The sequence below is a fragment of the Rhinatrema bivittatum genome, chromosome 2 (genome assembly GCF_901001135.1).
Source record: "Rhinatrema bivittatum chromosome 2, aRhiBiv1.1, whole genome shotgun sequence".
In the NCBI taxonomy this organism is placed as follows: domain Eukaryota; kingdom Metazoa; phylum Chordata; class Amphibia; order Gymnophiona; family Rhinatrematidae; genus Rhinatrema; species Rhinatrema bivittatum.
Window position 1 is genome coordinate 429696997 of NC_042616.1, and position 23759 is coordinate 429720755.

General features: G+C 42.7%; 1 protein-coding gene across 1 annotated transcript in view; it reads right to left on the bottom strand.

Moving 5' to 3' along the window:
* KDSR (3-ketodihydrosphingosine reductase) overlaps nt 1–23759 on the bottom strand; it is a 107465-nt gene that overhangs the window by 31297 nt on the left and 52409 nt on the right. Inside the window, 1 exon segment of the mRNA XM_029590307.1 lies at nt 2765–2956. Coding sequence (XP_029446167.1) covers nt 2765–2956 — 192 coding nt within the window.

A 23759-nucleotide genomic window follows, 5' to 3' on the forward strand; every position in this document is an offset into this window, starting at 1 on the left:
GCTCTTTGTGGTATAATGAATGCCTTGACAGACAAGTCCTGATGTTTTATGTATCTTGAAGAAACTATCGATTTCCGCACATCATTTCTGTCTGTCCTTTCTACATAGTGGCAGATTTTTTTTCTATTGTTTAAAAGACGTGTTGCTGTTTCTGTTGTGTTCTTGCAAATTTACCTTGATTCGTTTCACTTTTTTTTTTTTTTTTTTAATCTTTAGGCAACCATTTATTCTAATCATATGGAGGTTACCAATGTATTAGGTCCCTGCAGTATTGGAATTTATGATGGTTCTGAATGCCATAAGCCATCAGGTTTTTATTTTGGAAGTACCTTAAAGTCCATCAAGAATTTCTCTTCAGAAGATCAAAAATTAATAAAAAGATGCTCTGGACTTTCTAGTTTGTCTGTGGAATCCAGTATTTGCTCCTATCACGAGGCTTTGATTCTGACCAAATTTGCAATTCTACAGAAATACTGCTGAAATCCCTTCAAGAAGCAGAATTACAGCAATGACAAAGGTCTGCAGTCAATCGATCTTGCAACAGCTGATCATTTGAAAGCTATTATAAAAAAAAAGACTTTAAACCAGGCCAAAAGCTGTGTCACGTTTTAGGCAAAACCTTAAAGCAAAGTTGCAAGAACCTGAATCGATTCTGATAGTGATGATCCCATCAATGCGGCTGAAAACTTCAATGCCAGCTTTACACCTCTTGGCATTTCCCCTTTAAAGATTCAGTGGGTTAGCAGGCAAAATTCTTTAAGTTATACAAAGCGCAAAATCAGTGACACACAAGGGGCCATTGCTAAACTGCAGTCATTAGGCTTAACTCCTGCTGATCTTGAACGAGAACCAGCAAGTGATCAGTGTAAAAAATGTACTGACTATAACTTTTTTCTGAGGGAACTGAAGCAAAAGTTGGAACTTTCCAACCATATGGAAAAAATACAAATTCTGACCCTAGCCCCAAATAGTTGAAAAAGCTGTCAGAGAATTCAGCATCTCAACCAGAATGGTAAAAAGAGCAAAGAAGCTGAAACAGGAGGATGGTATTCTTGTTGTTCCAACACCAAAACAAGGAAAAATGCTTGCTGAGCAGTCAGACCTGTTCAGGATGAGAGGTTTAGCAAAGGTCATACAATTGCCAGCCCAAGGGAAAATCATCAATTCAAACCCATTGATGCAACTAAAATTTGCATTAGCAAAATTTTGAATGATGTCACCTCATTCATTGCAAGTGTTCTAGAATTGAACGTGAATATTTTCCTGCCCCTTCAAGTATCCAGTTTCCAACCTGGTCAGTATTTAGCTTGCATCTATGATAATTCCTGGTGGATTGGCCATATATGCGAAGTCTCAATTGAGGAACATGATGTCTTGGTCAATTTCTTACACCCTCAAGCTCCTGCCAGTTCATTTTTACTGGCTGCCCTGTAGACACACCTGTTGGGTTCCAGAAGGGCACATTATTGCTATCCTTGATGTACCCCATCACAACTTCATCAAGCAGGCAGTCATTTATTCACAAGCCACTTTGTCATGCATTGATGGGACATTCAAAAGCATGTGCAAGGCAGGAAAAAAAATAAGTGAAGTTTTGTGAAATCTGCAGTTTAAGCAAGTCTCATATGTAGTGTCTTGCCTTTTCTTGTTCTGTGCTTACATAAAAGCTTGGAAACCTGTGGCTGGTACCTTGCCTGGCTGTCTAGAGTGGCCCCTAGGCGATGAAGTTGTCAATTTTGCTAAACTGGCAGTGGCTCAGCCACCACTGACCAATGCAAGGTAACTAATTAGCATACAAAGTTTTGCACTGACTTTTATGACTAGTTTATGAAAATATGTCTAAACAAATGTGTCAAAGCTAAAAGTGGGGTAAGCACAGTAAACTGAGCCGCATTGTAAACTTTCACATCACTAGTTCATTTGCATGTTTCACAGTTGGGTGCCAAAAATAGCTCTTTTTAACACAGTGCATTCACGCATGCAAATGATGCTTATCTTTGGAACTAATTCTGACCAAAGCAAGGCTGGGTCCAAGACGCAAAGGGTGACTTTTGTAGCAAAAAATGGTGGTCTTTCAAATGACATTAGAAAGAAAAAAATTAAACACTACACATTAGAGATTTGCACCCCAAAAATGGTGAAATTTTGCATAAAAAGGTGACATGTCTTTATGTAACTATATCTTTGCTTCCAGTTGGCTGCAAAGCCTCCTAGTGAAAATCCTAGATCTATGACATGGGCCATGAGTTAAAGTAGGCCCTACATTTCTTTTGGAAAATTTTTCACATACTTTGCTGGCCCATAAAAAAGGTGGCAAGCTCATGTTAGGTTCAAAACTTTGCAAAAAAATTAGCACCAGAGGTTGTAATCATCCACAAACTTTCAGGCCCCTAACAGGGGTTGTTTGGCTGCAGTGCCTGAACAAAGTGGCTGTTTTGTTAGCATGGAGCACAGTACTCTAAGAGTGACCTTCCTTCAGCTGCCTCTAGCTCTTGAACCAATAGAGATCCAGCCAAAAAATTTTGCATAGTTGTGTTTGAGGCCCTAGCAAACATCCACACAAAATTTTATTCAATTTGAAGTAGGTAGAGTCCACTTCACATGGAATATCCCATGTGTAAACCAGAAGGGCTTTCTGGCATAAAATATGCTACAAATATTTACCCTCACCTAATGAAAGCCTTGGGCAACAGTCACAAAAGTGAGGCTGCTCGGCTCACAGATACAATCAACGTTTTCCCGTAACATCTGGTGGAGGACATACCTCCATCTGCATGGCTTCAGCCAATCCCCGAAGAGCAAACTTTGTTGGAGAGTAAGCCGTGTAGCCATACACTCCCAGCTGTCCAGCCTGCGAGGACACAAACACAATCCTCCCCATCCTCCGCTCCTTCATGGTGCCGATCACCGCTCGGCTCGGGTAAACGCTGCCCAAATAATTGACTTCCATCAACTTCTGTTAAAAAAAAAAAATAGAATCACAGATATGGTAGCAGAAACTACATGGATACGTGTATGATACAGAAACAGATGCTATCAGCAGAAAGGGACTACTTCATCCACGCAGTCCTGCCCATTTCTACCCGCCTGCTGTGCTGTCGTAGGTCTTACTTGACCTGTGGTCTGCTCCCTCCTTCCACCAGGAAGGTTCCTTTATGTGTCTCTGCCACTGTTTTTGGTTCCTGTCACCTCTGATGGAAGTCTGTCCCAGGCATACATCAGCCTCTGTGTGATAAAAATATTTTCTCACTTTCCTTTGGAGCTTCCCTCCCTTCAGCTTCACAGCTGGTGTGAATGGGCAAACTAAATAAGCTGTATGGTCTTTTTTTTTTTCTGCTGTCACATTTCTATGTTACTTCTCCTTGAGCTTTTCATTTTACAGAAAATGTTTGCATTGTATCCCCTCTTTCTTTTCTTTCTTCTAGACCGTACATTTCCAGCTCCTCTGAAATCTCCTCCATCTTCCAGATCAAGATGGCAGAGTTGCAAGGGCTGCGATCCCTCGGCTTTATCCACTCATTTATGTAAGCACGTCAAGCACCCTTTGCAATCTGGATTCTCACCATTTGCTGTTTTCTAGCTTAGATCAAACTGCCATCCCCTTTTTCAAAACCTACTGAGAAGAACTTAAAATTCCCTCTCTGTGCATGGCTTATGCTCAGCCCCCAGCTTCCTGCAGCAGCTCAAGAGTAGGTTCTGCAGCAAGAATTAGACATTTCTAAGGCAAAGTTTCCAAAAGTCTGTAGCAATTATGTGGCACATCTACATAATGAGAAATTACTACTTACCTGATAATTTTCTTTTCTTTAGTGAAGACAGGGGGGATATGATAGAGGTGTTTAGAATCATGAGAGGTCTAGAAGGGGTAAATGTGAATCGGTTATTTACTCTTGCGGATAATAGAAGGACTAGGAGGCACTGCATGAAGTTAGCATGTGGCACATTAAAAACTAATCGGAGAAAGTTCTTTTTCACTCAGTGCACAATTAAACTCTGGAATTTGTTGCCAGAGGATGTGGTTAGTGCAGTTAGTGTAGCTGTGTTTAAAAAAGGATTGGATAAGATCTTGGAGGAGGAGTCCATTACTTGCTATTAATTAAGTTGACTTAGAAAATAGTCACTGCTATTACTAGCAACAGTAACATGGAATAAACAGTTTTTGGGTACTTGCCAGGATTGGCCACTGTTTGAGGAGGATGCTGGGCTTGATGGACCCTTGGCCTGACCCAGTATGGCATGATCTTATGTTTTTAATCCACACTATTTATTTATTTATTTTGAATTTTTATATATCGATATTCCTATAAAGAATATAGATCACACCGGTTTACAATGGAACAGAACTTTCGCTGGGAGGCGATACATTAAACAATGAACTTAGCAATTGGAAACATTCAGAAAAACATTCAGAAAAACATTTGGAAACAGGGAACCATGACAAACCATAACAAACCAAGAACAAAAACAAAAAAATGAAATAAAATTGTGGATAAATTAAATAAAATAATAATAAAAAAAAATAATGATAAATAAATAAAATAAATAAAATACTTTATTTAAAACTAGGATGGATCCTCGAGGGACTGTGAAAAGATAGTTCAGTAAGTCCAATAACTGTTAGCATAGGTCTTGGAGTCATGTTCTAGGACCTGCAAAGAGAACTTGGGTTTTCAGGGAAAGTTTGATTGAACAGCCAAGTTTTTAAGTCTTTCTTGAAGGTTAGGAGACAATGTTCTTGACGGAGGTCAGGAGGGAGAGCGTTCCAAAGAGTCGGCCCAGATGTAGATAACGCTCTTTTGCTTAGAGAAGATTTAGTAGGGGGGGCATGCAGAGAGCCTTTGTAAGCTCTTCTGATTGGTCTTTCAGAGGTATGAGCCCGGAATTGATGGCTCAGTTTGAGAGGGGCGATGTTATGAATGTCTTTATGTATCATCATGAGTACTTTGAACGAAATCCTGGCTTTGATTGGTAACCAGTGTAGAGACTGCAGTATGGGAGAGATATGCTCTCTTTTATTTGAGTTGGTAAGTATTCTCGCCGCGGCATTCTGTACCATCTGCAGTGGTTTTATTGTTATTGCAGGGAGACCATGCAAAAGGGAGTTGCAATAGTCTAATTTAGTAAGGATAATGGACTGCAGCACTAGTCGGAAATCTCGAAAATGAAGGAGAGGTTTGAGTTTTTTTAATACTTGTAATTTAAAGAAACATTCTTTGGTGGTGTTTTGGACAAATGATTTAAGATTGAATTGGTTGTCTAGTTGAACTCCTAGATCTCTGACATGAGGGGAGTCGTTAATATCAGTTGTGGGTGATTGTGTTGCATTTAGGGAGTTAAAGAGAACTTGGTTTTCATCAGATGAAATAATGAGAATCTCTGTCTTATTTGTATTGAGGATCAAGTTAAGACTGGTAAGTAGATTGTTAATTGATTGCAGACAAGTGTTCCAGTGGGACCAGGTTTTGTGAAGAGACTCTGTGATAGGGAGAAGAATCTGGACATCATCGGCGTAAAGGTAATAAGTTAATTTTAAGTTGGAGAGTAATTGGCAGAGAGGGAGCAGGTAGATATTAAACAACGTAGGGGAAAGGACTGAACCTTGCGGGACTCCTAGGTGTGATCTGATGGGGTGAGAAACCTTATTGTTAATCTTCACCTTGTAAAATCTATTGTCCAGAAAGGATTTCAACCAACTGTGAGCCACTCCTATGATACCAATGTCAGTTAGACGCTGAAGAAGAATGGAATGATTCACCGTATCAAATGCTGCAGATAAGTCCAGTAGTACTAGTAGGTACGGCTGTTTCTTCTCCAGGTTTAGAGAATGGTATCCGCTAATGATGTTAAAAGGGACTCAGTATTTCGAGTTTTGCAAAATCCAAACTGAAAAGGGGAAAGGATGTTGTTCTCCTCCAAGTATTCAGAAAGTTGTTTATTTACTATTTTCTCCATAATTTTGGAAATCAGTGGTAAGTTAGCTATAGGTCGGAAATTTGCAGGATCAGATGTTGAAAGGTTGGGTTTTTTTTAGTAGTGGTTTGAGTATAGCTAGTTTAAGTTGATCAGGTACCTTCCCTTGTATCAAAGAGCAATTATGTCTGCTAAAGCTTTTGAAATAGTGTTCGGGATGGAGAGTAGGAGGTTTGAGGGTATTACGTCCAGTGGGTGAGATGAAGGTTTGAGCTTCCTGAGGATGTTTTCGATTTCCAAGGAGGAGGAAGTTTCGAAAACTTCTAGTGTGGAGTTTCGATTAGGAGAAAAGGGTAGAGATGGGTGGGTACCTACGTTGGACATGGTAAGTGGCTTTATAAGGTTTACAATTTTTCTCTCAAAAAAGACAGCCAGCTCTGTGGCTTTGTTGAGTGCTAGGACATCTGGAATGGTAGGAGGGGAAGGTTTAGTGAGTGATGAAACATAAGAGAATAAGGCTTTGGAATCGAAGAAGAAATGGTGGATTTTTTTGGAGAAGAAATTTTTCTTAGCTCTAAGAATGGCGTTCCTGTAGGTATTCAGCAATGATTTGTAGGCTGATAGATTCGATGTTGATGGGTTCTTGCGCCAAATGTGCTCTTTGCTCCGTAGCTCTTGTTTGAGGGCCTTTAGATTTGGTGTGAACCATGGTTTCCTGTTATCCTGATGTGGGTGTAGCGATTTGGTAACGGTTGGACAAACTTGTTCTGCCACATTGTTAGTTATCTTGAGCCAGGAGGAAGTCGCGGTGAAGGCATCTGAGAGATCAAGTTGAGCTAGATCCTTTGCAAGCAAATTACTTAGATCGTCTGTGGGACAAGTTTTCCTGAACTGAATAGTGGTTTTAGGGAAGACAGGCTGGGGGTGGTCTTTAATTTTTAGCTTTGATGAAATGACCTGATGGTCTGACCAAGGGACTGCAGTACATGATGGGCTGGTTGAAGAAATAATGCCTTCGTTTATGAAAATAAGGTCCAGTGTATGACCTGCTTTGTGCGTAGGGCTTGTAACAATTTGTCTAAAGCCCAGGTGACTAAGGGTAGAAAGTAGGATTTCACAGTTAGGGGAAAGCGGTGAGGCATCCACGTGCAGATTAAAATCTCCCATCAAGATGGATGGTTTATCTAAGTTGAAATGTTTGGTTGTCCATTCGATCAATGGAGAGGGGTCAGATTCAAGAATGCCTAGTGGGTTAAGCACCTCTACCAGCAGATGGAGACAGAGCAAAGCTGACATCCATGGTATATATACCCCTGCACTGACATCAGCCTGCCAAAATTCTCTGCAAACACCAACTGTGGATAGACTAACAAAATTTGATAACTAGCCACAAACAACCACTCAAGCACTCAGATACCAGGGAACATTGAGCTCTGACAAAGAGTGTAACACTATTAATCTAGGGACTGAAACTGACACTTACCAGTCATCCCAGGAAATGCAGTCAGTCACTCAGGACGACACTAGAACCACAGACCGGCAGCCAAGGACAGGAAGATGGATTAACCTGTCTTTCAATAAAGAAAAGGAAATTATCAGGTAAGTAGTAATTTCTCATTTCTTAACATTCAGACAGATTAATCCACAACAGTGGGATGTACCAAAGCTCGGTATATAAAAAATTATTAAATAAATAAATAAATAAATAAATAAAGCTACTTCCTAATAGGGCGGGAGGCTGCCCTCAGTCCAACCCACTCCACATGCTCAAAGACTGCATCTTCCCGGGTCTGCACATCCAGGCAGCAATACCTGGAAAAGTATACAATGGAGAATCACTTCGCAGCTCGGCAAAACTCAACGGGAGACAACAATCGAAGCTCCGGCCATGACACTGCTCGATCCCTAGTGGAATGAGCCTCAACTCATCTAGGTAACGGCTGCTCAGTATTCACATTTGCAACTGAGGAAGAATCACATGATCTGATGATTGTGGGAGGACGTGTCCTTGCAGGCTCCAGGTGACTTTGCCCCAATCTATGGCATCTTTGTAGACATCTAGTTCCTTAAATTTTGTTTTTTTTCATTAGTTTCTAGAGCACATGAGCATTGACACATACATGTCTAAATTGCCATTGAGTATGCCAGTGTGACCCACCAAGAGAGAAAAAGAAAAATCGAAACCTGGTGAGCTCAAGATGTGCTGGTGGAAGACAAGGCCTCGCAGGGCCTCTTGGATGACGTGGCAGTGAATGTGCTTACACAACAGCAATCACTGGGAAGCTGGACGCGATTTCTGAACAAATTTCTGAATTTCAAATCTCACTGTGTGAATTTGGTCCCAGGTTGGATTTACTGGAGGGATGTGTCTCCTCAGTTGAGGACAACACTCTGGCCCATGCATGACAACTGGACCAACTACAGAAATTGATAACAGCCCAGGCAGAAAAAAAATTGATCTGGAAAACAGATTGCATCGCAATAATTTACGGTTCATGGGCATCCCTGAAGACGTGACTGATGGAGAGCTGGGCCTGGTTTTGACCACATGTCTACCGGAGGCACTGAATTTGTTGACTCTTTCCTTTGCTTTGGTGGTAGAGCCAGCGCACAAGTTGGGGGGGGGGGGGGGGATGCCAGGAAAAACAGAGATACGCAGCTGAGAGTTGTTATTGCCCACTTCCTGAATTATGAACAGAAGCAAAGTATTTGGTCTGCCTCCCACCAAATGCAACAATTACAATATCGCAACTCTCATATAGAAAATTCTTGAAAGATTTTTAATACAGTTGTTTTCAAGCAAAAAGAATTCAGCCCTGTGTGTTCATTATTGATGAATAAGCAAGTGAAATTTGCACTACAATATCCCGCGAAACTTAAAAGTTTGGCATGACAATCAAGTACATGTATTTGAATCTCACACAGCAGCGAAACGTTTTGTGGACAAACTAGCCTCTACTTGAGGTTTTTCCATGTGCATTAGAGGCTCTTGTGCAAGTTTTTTTTTGTTTTTTTTTTTAATTTAAAAATGTTTTTATTGAGTGTTTCAAAAAAATAATGAATATGACAATAATAAAGCTGGTATCACAATTAAAGTAAACAATAAGCATCATGCTAAATACAAGTATAAAGATATAAGTGCTAGAACATAAGGTTATACTAGAACCGCAAGCAAAGAGTTCATGATGCCTGTGCCTACAACAGTATTAACACTCAAATTTATCCACATTTCCCTCCCAGTTTCCCTCCCTTCACCCCTCCCCCCTTCCCTGCTATTATAGCTGATGGGATAATACAGGAAGCTACATTATACTTTCAAAGATGTGGCGGAGATGAGAATCAAAGTAAACACCGTATGACATAGTTCTATTGAATATACGGCCTCAACTGACCCCTTGACCATCATTTGAGATAATACTGTGGGTCTTCCAGACCTCATACTTTTGCCAAATGGACTGGAATTTGGGCATTGTGTTATGTTTATGTGCCTAAATCTTTGTTAATAAATAAATGGATTCCACCCTGTGTTGTATTTCTCTAAGATTCGGAGTAACTTGTGTCATCCATTTTCTTGCAATTTCACATCGTGTGGCAGTACACATATTTAATCAGGGTAGAGACACACTTGGGTATATCCGCACTCAAGCACCCAGCAATGCCTGTGTAGGTGAAAGCACAGCTCGTATCAGCCCCATCTCCAAGATCCAATCGCTCACTTTGTCCCAAACTTTGCGGACCTCTGGGCACTCCCACCACATATGTATAAAGGATCCTATTGCCTTGCACTTCCTCTAACACAAAGGGCTTTTAGTCTTTGTCATAATATGTAACTTTTTGGGGTATAAGTGCCTGCGATATAGAAGTTTAAAGGTATTTTCAACTAAATTTGCCGCAATGAGGCTCCTGCCCAAGGAGCTATATATTATCTTCCACTCGTTGGGGGTTATCTCTTGCCCTAAATCAAGCTCCCACGCTTTTATATGAGAAGCCTTGGTTTGTTCCTTGGGACATAATTTGGTATATAGCCATGAAGTCACTTTTGTGGCTCTGTCTGCCTGGGAACATAGCTTTTCAAAATCAGATTCTTCCTGAAGTAAAGGACCCCATAGGCAAGCTTTAGTAGAAAAATGAACTAGTTGGTTATAGGGAGAGAACGTGGAATCAGGTAGACCAAACTCAAGTTGCAGGCTTGAAAAGATCTTAAGCTTGTCAGGTCCCCACAGCTGTCCCCCATGTCTGGATCCCCTTATGGCGCCACTCCTGGAAGGCTGGGCTCTCAGACCCAGGAGCAAACGTATTATCGGCATATAGATAAGTACTATGGTGGTATTCTTTATTCCCCCTTAGACCCTTGCCTTTTTGAAGCCATAAATCTAAAATGTTTTCAATAGAGGGTGGCAATATGGCTTGAGGATTAATAATCCATGTCTTCTTGGGTTGCCAAACTAAGCTGGATAAAGGAACCTTATCCATGAGTTCTTGACTAACACCCAAAGCTTTGGGGATCGGCGCCTGTGCCAGTCTATCTTTTTGAATTGAGCGGCTAGATAGTATCGTTCCAGTTCGGGGACGCTCAAACCCCCCTGGTGGAGTACCCTCCTGGCCACCCTAGGGCGCTTATTACCCCATATTTATTTATTTATTTATTTAAAACTTTTTTTATACCGGCATTCGTAGGACACATCATGTCGGTTTACAAAAAACTGAGAAGGAAAGGAAATTACAATGAACAGGGGAGGGGATAACTGGGTGAGTACACAAGTAAAAGAGAGGATATTTAACAAGCAGCGATACAACTATTTGCATTCGGTTAGGGTTATATATGCAAATGAACTAATATACAATGTTACATGGCATGTGGAACTTGATTACAGTAGCGCGGGGCTTGTGCACTTGATACACAGTGACGGTTACAGAGGGGGGGGGTGTGGGGGGGGAAAGGTTGCAGGGGGGGGGGTTGATAAGGATCAGGTAAGGGTATAGGCTAGGTTGGGATTAAGGTGAATAATGGGCAAACATCGGCTAGGATTGGGAGGAATTAGGGTATGCTTGTTTAAAGAGCATAACTTTTTTCTGCCAAATCACAAATTGTTTGGGATGTATCCTGAGTGGTAAAGTCTGAGAGATACATAAAATTCGGTAAAACTGTCATCTTTACAGCTGCCATACGGCCCCACTAAGAGATCTGGTAGCAGCTCCATTCTTCTAGGTCTTTAGACAGCTTTTGCCATAGGGTATCATAGTTTAAAGCATAAAGATCTTGGCTAGCACTAAGATATACCCCTAGATATTTAATTTTTTCGTCAGTCCATCTGTAGTGAAAGTCATTTCTAATTCTCCCTGCTTCAGGGGATGGGACACTGATATCCAATATTTCAGATTTTTCCCAATTTATCAGAAATCCCAATACACTACTGAATGTCTCTAACTCCCCTGTTAAAGCTTGTAGAGAAGCATGTGTCTTCGAAAGTGTAATCACAATGTCATCGGCAAATAATGAGAGCTTTGTGATAAAGCGTCCCAGCTTAATCCCCTGAATTTCATCATTTTGACGTACTCTAATTGCAAAAGGTTCCAGGAACAGCGCAAAAAGGAGCGGGGACAGCGGGCAGCCCTGACGCGTACCCCTCTCCATGTTAAACGTTGGTGAGTACCCACCATTAACTTTAATGCACGCCCTCGGGGAGTTATATAGTTGCCCTATCCATTGTAAGAAAGAAGTCCCAAACCCCATATGTTCCAGCATCTGGAATAGGTAAGGACCGTGCACCATGTCGAATGCTTTTTCTGCGTCTACTGACAGGGCTAATGCTGAGATTTTATGTTTATTAGCAAACCACATGGTATCTACAATTTTGTGGACATTATCCGCCACCATACGGCCCGGGATAAATCCCACCTGATCGGGGTGTACAAGTTGTGCTATGAAGCAATTGAGTCTGGTGGCTAATATTTTGGCTAACAATTTAATATCAATATTTATCAGCGAAATAGGGCGGTAGGATCCGCAGAGTGCCGGATCCCTTCCCGGTTTCGCTATAATTGTGACACCAGCCATGTCTGCGTGTGGGGAGAGCACTTCCCCTGCTTTCAGGGAGTTGAAGTATCGCGCCAGCAGAGGAGTAATTTGTGGAGCAAAGATTTTATAAAACTGGGATGTGTAACCATCAAGTCCAGGGGACTTGCCTAATTTCAGAGACTGGATGGCCGCCTCAATTTCCCCCTCAGAGATGTCCTTGTCTAGAAACGATTTTTGGGATGAAGTTAACCCTATTAAAGGCTTTTCCTGTAAGTACGTGGTTATCCATTGAGCTTGTATATGCGGGTCAGAGCTGTATAGTTGAGAATAAAACTGATGGAATCTTTGTCTTATGGATTTATGATCCGTTAGCAACTCCCCTGCCTGGTCTTTAATTTTCACAATGGTGGACTGCGCTTGTCTTTTTTTCAAAGCTCGGGCTAGGAGACGTCCAAGCCTTGTTGCCCCCCTCAAAAAATTGGTGTCGGGCTAGCTCCAGTTGATGGGCGATAACTGCCGTGTCGAGGGCAATAATCTGATTGCGGACCTCTCGCAGTTGATTTTTAAGGCACGGAACATGATCCCCTGTCTTATGTTTCTGTTCTAGCAGTTTAAGGGTATCTAACAGTAAGGACCTCTATCATTCCCTCTGTTTTTTATTGTGAGATGCTCGAGCAATAAAGATGCTCCTAAGGACCACTTTAAGACAATCCCATAATGCCCCTGCCTTAATAGCGCCCGTATCGTTCCTCTGAAGATACTCTCTAATTTTCAACCTAATCTGTTTCACGAAATCTTTATTTATTTATTTATTTATTAACTTTTATTTACCGACATTCGTGAAACACATCATGCCGGTTTACAAAGAACTCAGGCGGGAAATACAATAAAACAATATAACAATATAACAAAAATAACAAAATAACAATATAACATTGATAGCAGAAACAAGAATCAGAATACAAAATGAACCAAAATGGAGCAATAACAAAAGGGGGGAGGAAGGTCGTAGGGAGGGAGGGAGGATAGGGGGGAGTGGGAAAGGGGGGCTGGGGGGCGGGAGGGGAAAAGGCATTATCTAGATGAAATATAAAACAAAGATAAAATAGAATAGAGGGAGACTATGTACAGTAGGAAAATGTACAGGTACTGTTAACTTAAGTAGTACTAAGGAAGTATTGGAAAACCGGCCATATTGATTGGGCGGCGGTATTCACTAGGATATAACTTAATTAATGGGAAACTGAGGGTGTAGAGGGAGAGAGGAGTACAGGGGAGAAGGTGGAGGCCGGGTGGCCCAGGGATCTAAGGGTGGCTAGGGTGGGGAGAGGAGATGGGGATGGGCTTTATCACTTAATAGGGAGTCATTAAGCCTCCAATATTTTTGTCCCTGATCATAATCCCAGCATTTCATTTTGACCCAGACAGGGGCATGATCTGACCATAGAATGGGTTCAATATCAACAGCACTGATGACAGGTAGGAGTGGCTTACTAATTAGGAACATATCTATCCTAGAGTGACAGTCATGTGGGTGCGAAAAGAAAGTATAGTTCCTTGATTTAGGATAGCGAGCCCTCCAAATATCTACTAAAACTTCCTGAGCCATAAAAGATTTTAAAGTCGCCCTTGCACTCTTAGTGTCAGCACTATGGCCCGCGGAATTATCAATACTGGGATTCAGAGTGATATTAAAATCACCACCAACTATCAGATTACCAGCCTCCTTTGCCATGGCCAAAGCACATATTGATTTGTAAAAGTCTTCCTTATGGTGGGTGGGGCCATAAAGATTCAGGAGAGAGAGCCTTTCCCCTCCTAGCTTTAAAGTGACCCAAAGAAAACGTCCCTGAGAGTCAGCATCTACCTTCACTAATTCGTGGTGGAAGTCTTTGTGTATTAAAATCCCCACTCCAGTATATTTAGCCGAATTTGTTGCTGCCGCCCAGAACTGATGAGGGTATTTATCAGATTTTCGTATCTTTTCTTTAAATGGGTTTCTTGTAAGTAGACCACATCAGCTTGCAGGCGATCAAGTTCTTTAGAGAGGAGTGGTCTCTTGCGGGGTGAATTTAGGCCTTTCACATTTAAAGATATAAATTTGAACTCAGCCATGATGAGAGTGTTAAATAACTCCTGTTTTGTGTACTCATCCACCACTACACATCCCTTGTCTCTCCTGTACTGACACCCCATCTTGTTGACGATTCTGTATCCCCAACCCACCTCTTCCATCTTTCCCTGAATGTTCCCAGTCCCTCCCCCCCCTCAGCCCCTTCCCCCACACCTGGGAAATATCTGTCTTCCTAGAATATTCAAGAGGAACGTCCCATGTCAGCAAACCAGGTCCTCCCCCTCCCTGGCCCTTATGTCTAACCAGACAAAACATGAACCTTGAGAACAATCAAACTGTAGAAACCAAACCACACTTTGAGTAACCTAAGCAAAGCTCCGTGCGTGCGTTCACTCGATGACTTCAACAAACTAGTCATCATTTCTCTGTGCAGAGGTCTTAGAATGCGGGTAACCTTTGTCTTTCAGGTTGGGGATGGATTCTTGGTCTGCAATTACTGAGTGCGTTGCAGTCTTCTCCCTCCCTTCGTAATTCTTTGTCATCGTGTAGGATCTCCCCTTGGCGGTGATGAGGCCTTGCCATCGTGAACTGGCGTTGTTACAGATATGCCAGCCGCTCGTAAGAATCCAGAGGCTTCCTCAATAGTACGAACTCTGTGCGATATTCCTTGAGGTGTGAACCCCAGTCCAAAGGGAAATAGCCAACAATATCGTATTTTCTCCTGGGACAGGGCATTGGTGATCATTTTAAATTCCAGTCGTTTCCGGAGGGTGATAGCTGACAAATCTGCATAGACAGAGATCTTAAGACATAAGAACATGCCATACTGGGTCAGACCAAGGGTCCATCAAGCCCAGCATTCTGTTTCCAACAGTGGCCAATCCAGGCCATATGAACCTGGCAAGTACCCAAAAACTAAGTCTATTCCATGTTACCGTTGCTAGTAATAGCAGTGGTTATTATCTAAGTCAACTTAATTAATAGCAGGTAATGGACTTCTCCTCCAAGAACTTATCCAATCCTTTTTTAAACACAGCTATACTAACTGCACTAACCACATCTTCCGGCAACAAATTCCAGAGTTTAATTGTGTGTTGAGTGAAAAAAAACTTTCTCTGATTAGTTTTAAATGTGCCACATGCTAACTTCATGGAGTGCCCCCTAGTCTATTATCCGAAAAAGTAAAAAACCGATTCACATCTACCCGTTCTAGACCTCTCATGATTTTAAACACCTCTATCATATCCCCCCTCAGCAGTCTCTTCTCCAAGCTGAAAAGTCCTAACCTCTTTAGTTTTTCCTCATAGGGGAGCTGTTCTATTCCCTTTATCATTTTGGTCGCCCTTCTCTGTACCTTTCTCCATCGCAATTATATCTTTTTTGAGATGCGGCAACCAGAATTGTACACAGTATTCAAGGTGCGGTCTCACCATGGAGCAATACAGAGGCATTTTGACATTTTCCGTTTTATTCACCATTCCCTTTCTAATAATTCCCAACATTCTGTTTGCTTTTTTGACTGCCGCAGCACACTGAACTGACGTTTTTAATGTGTTATCCACTATGACGCCTAGATCTCTTTCTTGGGTATTAGCACCTAATATGGAACCTAACATTGCGTAACTACAGCATGGGTTATTTTTCCCTATATGCATCACCTTGCACTTGTCCACATTAAATTTCATCTGCCATTTTGATGCCCACTTTTCCAGCCTCATAAGGTCTTCCTGCAATTTATCACAATCTGCTTGTGATAAATTGCAGGATCATCTGCAAATTTGATTACCTCACTCGTCGTATTTCTTTCCAGATCATTTATAAATATATTGAAAAGTAAGGGTCCCAATACAGATCCCTGAGGCACTCCACTGCCCACACCCTTCCACTGAGAAAATTGTCCATTTAATCCTACTCTCTGTTTCCTGTCTTTTAGCCAGTTTATAATCCATGAAAGGACATCGCCACCTATCCCATGACTTTTTATTTTTCCTAGAAGCCTCTCATGAACTTTGTCAAATGCCTTCTGAAAATCCAAGTACACTACATCTACAGGTCCACCTTTATCCAAATGTTTATTAACTCCTTCAAAAAAGTGAAGCAGATTTGTGAGGCAAGATTTGCCTTGGGTAAAGCCATGCTGACTTTGTTCCATTAAACCATGTCTTTCTAAATGTCCACTATTTTTCCTGGCACTGAAGTCAGGCTAACCGGTCTGTAGTTTCCCGGATCGCCCCTGGAGCCCTTTTTAAAAATGGGGGTTACATTAGCTATCCTCCAGTCTTCAGGTACAATGGATGATTTTAATGACAGGTTACAAATTTTTACTAATAGATCTGAAATTTCATTTTTTATTTCCTTCAGAACTCTGGGGTGTATACCATCCGGTCCAGGTGATTTACTACTCTTCAGTTTGTCAATCAGGCCTACCACATCTTCTAGGTACACCGTGATTTGGTTCAATCCATCTGAATCATTACCCATGAAAACCTTCTCCATTACGGGTACCTCCCCAACATCCTCTTCAGTAAACACCGAAGCAAAGAAATCATTTAATCTTTCCGCGATGGCCTTATCTTCTCTAAGTGCCCCTTTAACCCCTCGATCATCTAACATTGCCTTTCCACTTCCAGAGTCGCTGCTTTCTTGCCGCAAGTGCAATTTTTTCTTTGTATGCAAATGAGTGGAAACAGACCACAACATCTCGTGGTCTGTTCCCAGTTTTGGGGCCCAAAGCCCTATGCGCCCTTTCAATACTAGTGCATGGTAGTGTACAGGGTGGGTCCTCAGAGAGAATATGGGCGCAAATTTGTTCAATAACACTGACCGTGTCACTATATTCCTCTGTATCCGGGATCCCTCTGAAGTGGAGATTGCTCCTCTGGCTCCGGTTTTCTAGGTCCTCCAATTTTTCGTCGAATCTAACTTGAGTGGTCTGTAGATCTGTAGTGATGGAATGCATCTTTTTCCAGTTTTCATCATGAGCCTCCAGCTTTGAATCAGCCTCGTCTGTCCTGCATCCCAGCTCCTTAATGTCCTTTCGCAGTTCTGCACAGATAGCATTGACTTCAGTTTTATAATTTTTTATATCCTGCCTGAGTTCGATGAACCATTCTCTAAGCTCAGATCTTGTCGGCCAATTTGCCCCTCCCCCCCCGCGGGCAGTAGCACGCTACAAACGGCCTCTCCGTCTTCAATGTCCTCGGCGGCCGCCATCTTGTCTCCGTCCGAGTTGGCAGAATCTCCTCCCTTCTGGTAGGAGAACTTTTTAAAATCCACCGCTTTTCTTTTCGACGCCATACGCCGAGGATGATCTTGCTAGGGCTGTGCTGCCCCGAATCGTGATCATGGCCGGTTTCAGCACGCTAAATTCGGCGATTTATGCCAGCGTGGAGGGGAGCTCCAGGCTTAGGCAGCCGACGTCACTTCCTCATGTGCAAGTTTCATTTGAGCAACGGCCAATTCACGTCCAGCAATGGGAAGCAGCAAGTTTTTTTTTCCGCTGTTAGAAGCTTTGCTGCCTATGAAGAGTTTTGATTTCTGTTTTTTTTTTTTTTTTTTGTTTGTGGCGATCTGCCTATTTTTTCAATGATATGTTTGTGATGCCATTGTGATAGTATTTTAGCTGGCTTCAGTGCACAGAAAAAGCAGCTTGATCTCCTGTTACGCCTGGACAACACAGATGACTTTTGACTTGCAATACGCTGTGTTTTGAACTTATGACGGCACATATCTGACTGCGATAACTTCCATAATCCAGCGGGTTATGGTAGCCCACCATGCCGACTCACCCTGTTTACTGTCATCATGGATAACAAACAAGTGGTCAGTGCTCGAGAGGTTTAGAAGCCTCCAACTACCTCATCAGATGCCTCTCGACAACCAAGGTCCACAACAGAGGATACTCTATCATCTCTCTCTCGGTCCCTGTCCAGCATTGGCAGGGAAACTAAATGATCCAAGCAAAAGTCTGAGACCACTTTTGGCAAAAAAGAGAATAGACAGAAACTGGACCAACCCTGGAGAAACTCACATGAATGATCCCTGGCTGAAAAGCCTGCAGCACAAAACTCCACGTGCAGAACAAGTTACCACGAGAACATATCCTCAAACTCAGTAACCTCAAGGAAGACTACACAGTGGTCGAAACGAGAAACTTGCCCAAAAGTTCTAGAACCAGATTAAGATTCCATAAGAGCACAGACAACCATAAGGGAGAACGATGATGCTTCACCCCCTTCAAAAACCAGACCACATCCGAATGGGCTAACATGGGTCTACCATTCACCTGACCCTGGAACTTGGCAAGATCTACCATCTTCAAGGAGTTATAGGCCAAGCCCTTAAGTAACCCATCCTGTAAGAATTGGAAAATGAGTGGCATCTTAATTGAAGCACACCTCGTTACTCATACTAAGCCTCAAACACATTCCAAACTCTAACATTTATTTATTTATTTAGCACTTTTATATACCGATTTTCCAGTAACAGAATTACTAATCAAGTCGGTTTACATTCTAAACAATAACCATGACAAGAGGATGTCTTACAATAAACAGGTAGATTGAACTTGGATAAAAATAATTGGGGTTAACAACATAAGGTAAAAGATAAGGGGCCTAATGTAGGCTGGAGTTAAGAATGGGTGTTGGGCATAAGGCTAGGTTTTTAATATTGCTCTCTGGGGGTTACCAATGAAAGGGATCATAGGTTGGAATACACATAAAAGCTGAAGTTAGGAGAATGCTTGGTTGAATAACCAGGCCTTGAGTCTTTTCTTAAATACAATAGGGCATTGCACTAGTCTGAGGTCTGATGGGAGAGAGTTCCAAAGTTTGGGACCGGCAGTTGAGAAAGCTCTTTTACTTAATGCTGTCTTCATCGGTGGGACCTGTAGGTTGTTTCTGTATGCTTGTCTCAACTGGTCTGGTTGAAGAGGGATCTTGAGCTCGAGTGGGGCGATGTTATGTATTGCCTTGTGGATTGATGAGAGTGCTTTGAAAAGTATTCTGAATTTGATAGGAAGCCAGTGTAGATTTTTCAAGATGGGTGTTATATGGTCTCTTTTGTTTGTCTTGGTTAGAATCCTTGCTATTGCGTTCTGCAACATCTGTAGAGGTTTTGTGGAGTTAGCAGGGAGGCCAAGTAGTAGTGAATTGCAGTAGTCAATTTTACTGAGAATGATTGCTTGTAAAACTGATCGGAAATCTTGAAAATGGAAGAGGGGTTTCAATCTTTTTAAGACTTGTAGTTTGAAAAATCCATCCTTTATGATGATGTTGATGAAAGATCTGTAATTCATTTGGTTATCTAGTATAACTCCCAGGTTTCTGACTTGTGGGGATAGGATTAATTGTGAGGCCAGGTTGGTGATAGGTTGTGGGTGGTTTCCGTCTTGGGAAATGAGAAGGTACTCATAAGCTAAAGAAGTGGAAAACTTCTGTTCTTGAAGCAAGGTGGAAAACACAGCAGTGGAAATTCCATGCCTCAGCAACTAAGCCCTTTCAAGGGCCCTCCAGTAAGATCATAACCCAGAAGGAGAGTTTGCAGGAATTTCCACAATTGTTGGGCCAGCCTGGATCTACCAGAAGCACCAATCCAGTGTGTCCTTTGATCTTTTGAATCACTGTGCCCAACATGGGCCACAGGGAAAAGACATATGGAAACTTGTCTTCTGGCCACTCCTGCATGAGATCACTGATACCACAGACTTCTGATCTCTACTGAGACAGAAAAAGCGAGGAACCTGCACACTGTGTGATATCGCCAGTAAATCTAAAAACAATAGACCTCAAAGGACTATGAGCTGGCATGTCTCGTCTGACAACTCCCAATCTCTCTGCCTGCTGGGGGGGGGGGAAATTGGTTCTTACATTGCCCTTTCCCCGCAATGGGGAAGGTGGAGATCTCCTGAAGATATACCTCAACCCAGTCCCTGAGCTGGGCTTTGTCCTGCAACGCTTGCTGGCCTTTGGCACCTCCTTGGCAATTGACCTAAACCACTGACATCATATAGTCTGACATTACTCTATCCACTTGATCCAGCAAGCAGTCGTCAAACTGCAAGCATGCCAGCCGAACAGCATGTGCTTCCAGACAAGAGATGCCCCAGAGTCCTCTGCATTGCAGAGCCCCTGCACTATCAACTCCTGACAGAGAGCTCCTTAATTCAGGAGGCTCACGCTAGTTGTGTGTACTAGTCTGGGGCTGTAGGGAATGCCCTTCCTTAGATCATCTGCTTTCAACCACTACTGCTGTTGGATGCTGATCTACACCTGTAACTGAAGCCGCATTGAGTAGTCCTGACACTTTGTATAAATAGGACACATTTGTCCTTGCCCATGGAACTACTTCCAGGGTGGCTACCAAACTAGCAGTTGTAGGTAAGACCACACCGTTGGGAGGAATATCTTTGTCAACAGCCAAACCTGCACCAGCAGTTTCCGAATGTGGCTTTCAGGGAGAAACTTTCTGCCTTGCTTCATGCTGAAACGAACACCAAGAAATTGCAATGTCCGAGATGGCTCTGGGCCCAAATTAAATCAAGCTAGGTGTGGGAGGCACTAGAATGCCATTCTCTCTCAATCCTGCCATTATCACCACCCTGACCTTGGCAAGGTTCTGGATGCGGTGGCTAGGCCAAAAAGTAGCGCTCAAAACTGATAATGCTACCTAAAACTGTGAATTGTGGAAAACTGCTGATACTCCAGTCAAATGGGCATATGTAGATATGCTTCTGATAGATCCAGAAATGTCAGAAATTCCCCCAACTGTATTGCCATTATCACCGAGCTTAAGGTTTCCATACAGAATTAAGTCACTCGCCAATGACGACTGACTCCCTTTTTGGTCCAGGATAAGGCAAGATGAACCTTCCTTCTTGGGAATAATGAAATAAATATAATAATGGCTCATATCTTCTTGTGACTTGGGCAACAGAACCATGGCCCATCAGTTCAGGAACCTTGATAACCTGAATTCCATTGCCTGTCTTTTGTGGAGGGATGCAGAGATACACCGTGAAGATGTTCCTAAGGACACAGCTCCAGAGCATAGCCTTCCTTTATCATTCCAGAACTAATTGGTCTGACATGAACTTGACCCATCTCTGATTAAAAAGAGATAGGCAACCTTTTATCTCTTGCTCTATGAGATGGGTCACAATCCTTAGCTGAGGGGGACATGAGGCACCTCCACCCAAGCTTGAGCCTTAACCTTGTATAGTCTGGCTAACACTGAAGTAATAAACTACAATAAACCAGTGCCATACATATATTACAAGGTTACATATCCAGACAAACTTTTTTTTTTAATATCGATTTCTTGGATTTTTGAAGCATTTAATCCAAACTGGATCTCCATGTGTTTAACTATAAATCAGAGCCAATACATTGACAATAGCTACTACTAGAATCCACTAGAAAACTTTTTTCAAACAGTTCCTTGAGGACTAACTGGCACACAAACGTATCTCATGCATAGTCACTGTGGAAATCCCCAAAACCCAATTGTTTGGGTGGGTCCTGAGGTCTGGGCTGAGAATCAATGTGCCAAAGAGCAGAAACCTTCATGCATCTCCTCCTCTACCCTAGGCAGCACATTTCCTTTCCTACGGTTAAAGCACTTCCCCCAGTTATCACCTGGCAGGCAGAGACTAAAAAAAGCATTAGTTAAGCACACAGTTTCTTCCAACCAACCTCTTAGTACACAGATAAGAGCTAGAATCCAGGAAATCCAGCCTAGTATTTTGTGTAACTCTCTCAATAAGTCCCGGCTGCTATCAAAAGGAAAACAAAAAGCCTGCTTGCATTTAATGAGCCCTGGGCAATAAAAAAAAATATATATATATCCAGAGATCTCCAAGGAAAAGAGCATAAAGACAGCATATCCTAATCAGCTGTTCTCAGTTAATAAAGAACAAGGTAAGCAAAATCTCTCTTCTCTTCCACTCCTCCAACCATCAGTACCATTTGCACATACCCCAGGAGTAATTTACTGGGGATTAGGATCCCTATGGCGTGTGGAAAACCTGCCTGCCAAAAAGCATCATCTGCCAAGGCCCACGTGTCCACTCTGCAGTGCCTCGTGAAAGAAAATCCAGAATGCCAAGCTGCCGCCTGACCTCTTCCACCAAGCCTTACACTTTTTCCACACAGCAAGGTAAACGTCATTCTTGTAGAACGTGCTGTGATAAAATCCAGGGGAGCGTTTCTACTTAACTAGTACATGTCAGAAATAAAAGTTCAAACCTATCTAGCAAGTGAGGTTTACAGGCTGGTGGTAATCTTTTGTCATCAAACCCCCCCCTCCCGGGAGGAAAAACAACAAATAAGAACTGTGGCTCAGGCTTACCTAAAAGGGAACAAAACTACATTTCCAAATAAAACCTGAAGGCTTTGCTTTCCACGGAGAGCATGAAACTTCTTTTTTCCCCTCGGGACTGGAAGGCTTAAGGGGAAAAGCAGAATGAAGCTTGGAAGAGTTTAACACAACATTGTCAGAAAAAAGAAAAGAAAAGAAAAGAAGCTAATGCCCTTAGCTCACCTACTCATCTGACAGAAAGACAGCAGCCAAAAAAAAAAAAAAAGAATGCCTTCAAGGTCAGAGAGATAAGAGAAAAGCTGCTCCTGAATGCTGGAGAGGGGTTTTACTTCAGGGTTGCTGAACATCAAACTCCCATTCCGTAATGGAAAGGGCTTCAGTCAGGAATGAACCAGGGCCCGCTCAGTGGCACTGCTGGGCATCGTCATGGGAACGGATCTTGGTACAAGGCCTGGCTCGGGTCTTCCCAAGCACGAATGCCCCGAGAAGCAGGACTCTGCAGAGGCAGCATTCATAGCCCCCTCCCGGAAGGGAGTCCCAGGCACTGTGCAATGGACTCAGGGCTCGTCGTCGGCAGACGTCCGGAAGGGGCCCCTGGTGCGTGTCCCGTCCCTGGGACTGCACACAAGTTGGGAGGGAAAGTGAAATAGGGAAAAAAAAAAAATCCCCGGGTGGCTGGTAACGAAGGCTGGAAGTGCCAGGTCCCAGCCCTTGTTCTGAATGAGTTGGAAGCCTAAAGGAGGAAACTGCCAAGCCCCTCCCACCCACCTGAGCTAACTGGGGTGTTAACTAAACCACAGCAAAAAAACCAGAGGATATGCAGGGCTGCTTCTTTTTGGGTTTTAACCAACAAAACGTTCACAAACTTCCCTACATGCAAAATAATTTGGGAAATGAGTGTTTATTGGATAAACACTGATCAAATACAATTGCCCCCTTTATTCTTTCCTGCCTGGAACCTGCTGCTCCGTCCCTGTGCCTTTTCTGCACTGACAGCTCCTCGGCTGCACATGCTGTTGTGCACCAGTGGGGCCTCTGCTCTCCTCCTCCTGCTGGATCTGCTGCACACCTTTTCTCGACAGCAAGCACTGAAGTTGGGGGTAAGAAGGCAGACTTAAGCAAAGGCGGGGGGGGGGGGCATAATAGTAAGCATGGGCTCGTGGACAGTAAACCTTGAAAATAAACATCTTAACTTTACAGATTATAACACACCTAAAAAAGCAGAAGCTCTCAGTCTCTGTTCTTTACATCCAACTGCAAAACCTTTTCAAGTTAGATAAGAGACCTTGTTAGCAGAAACTCTTCTTTAGGTCAAGAAATGACGACTCTAGAAATGCTTGGGAAAGAGCACAGTGGTAAAGGAAGGTGGGAGGGTAACAGATAGAAGGAATGAGAGTGGGGGGCTGGAGTGTTTGATTCGTCGTATGAAACTTTAGA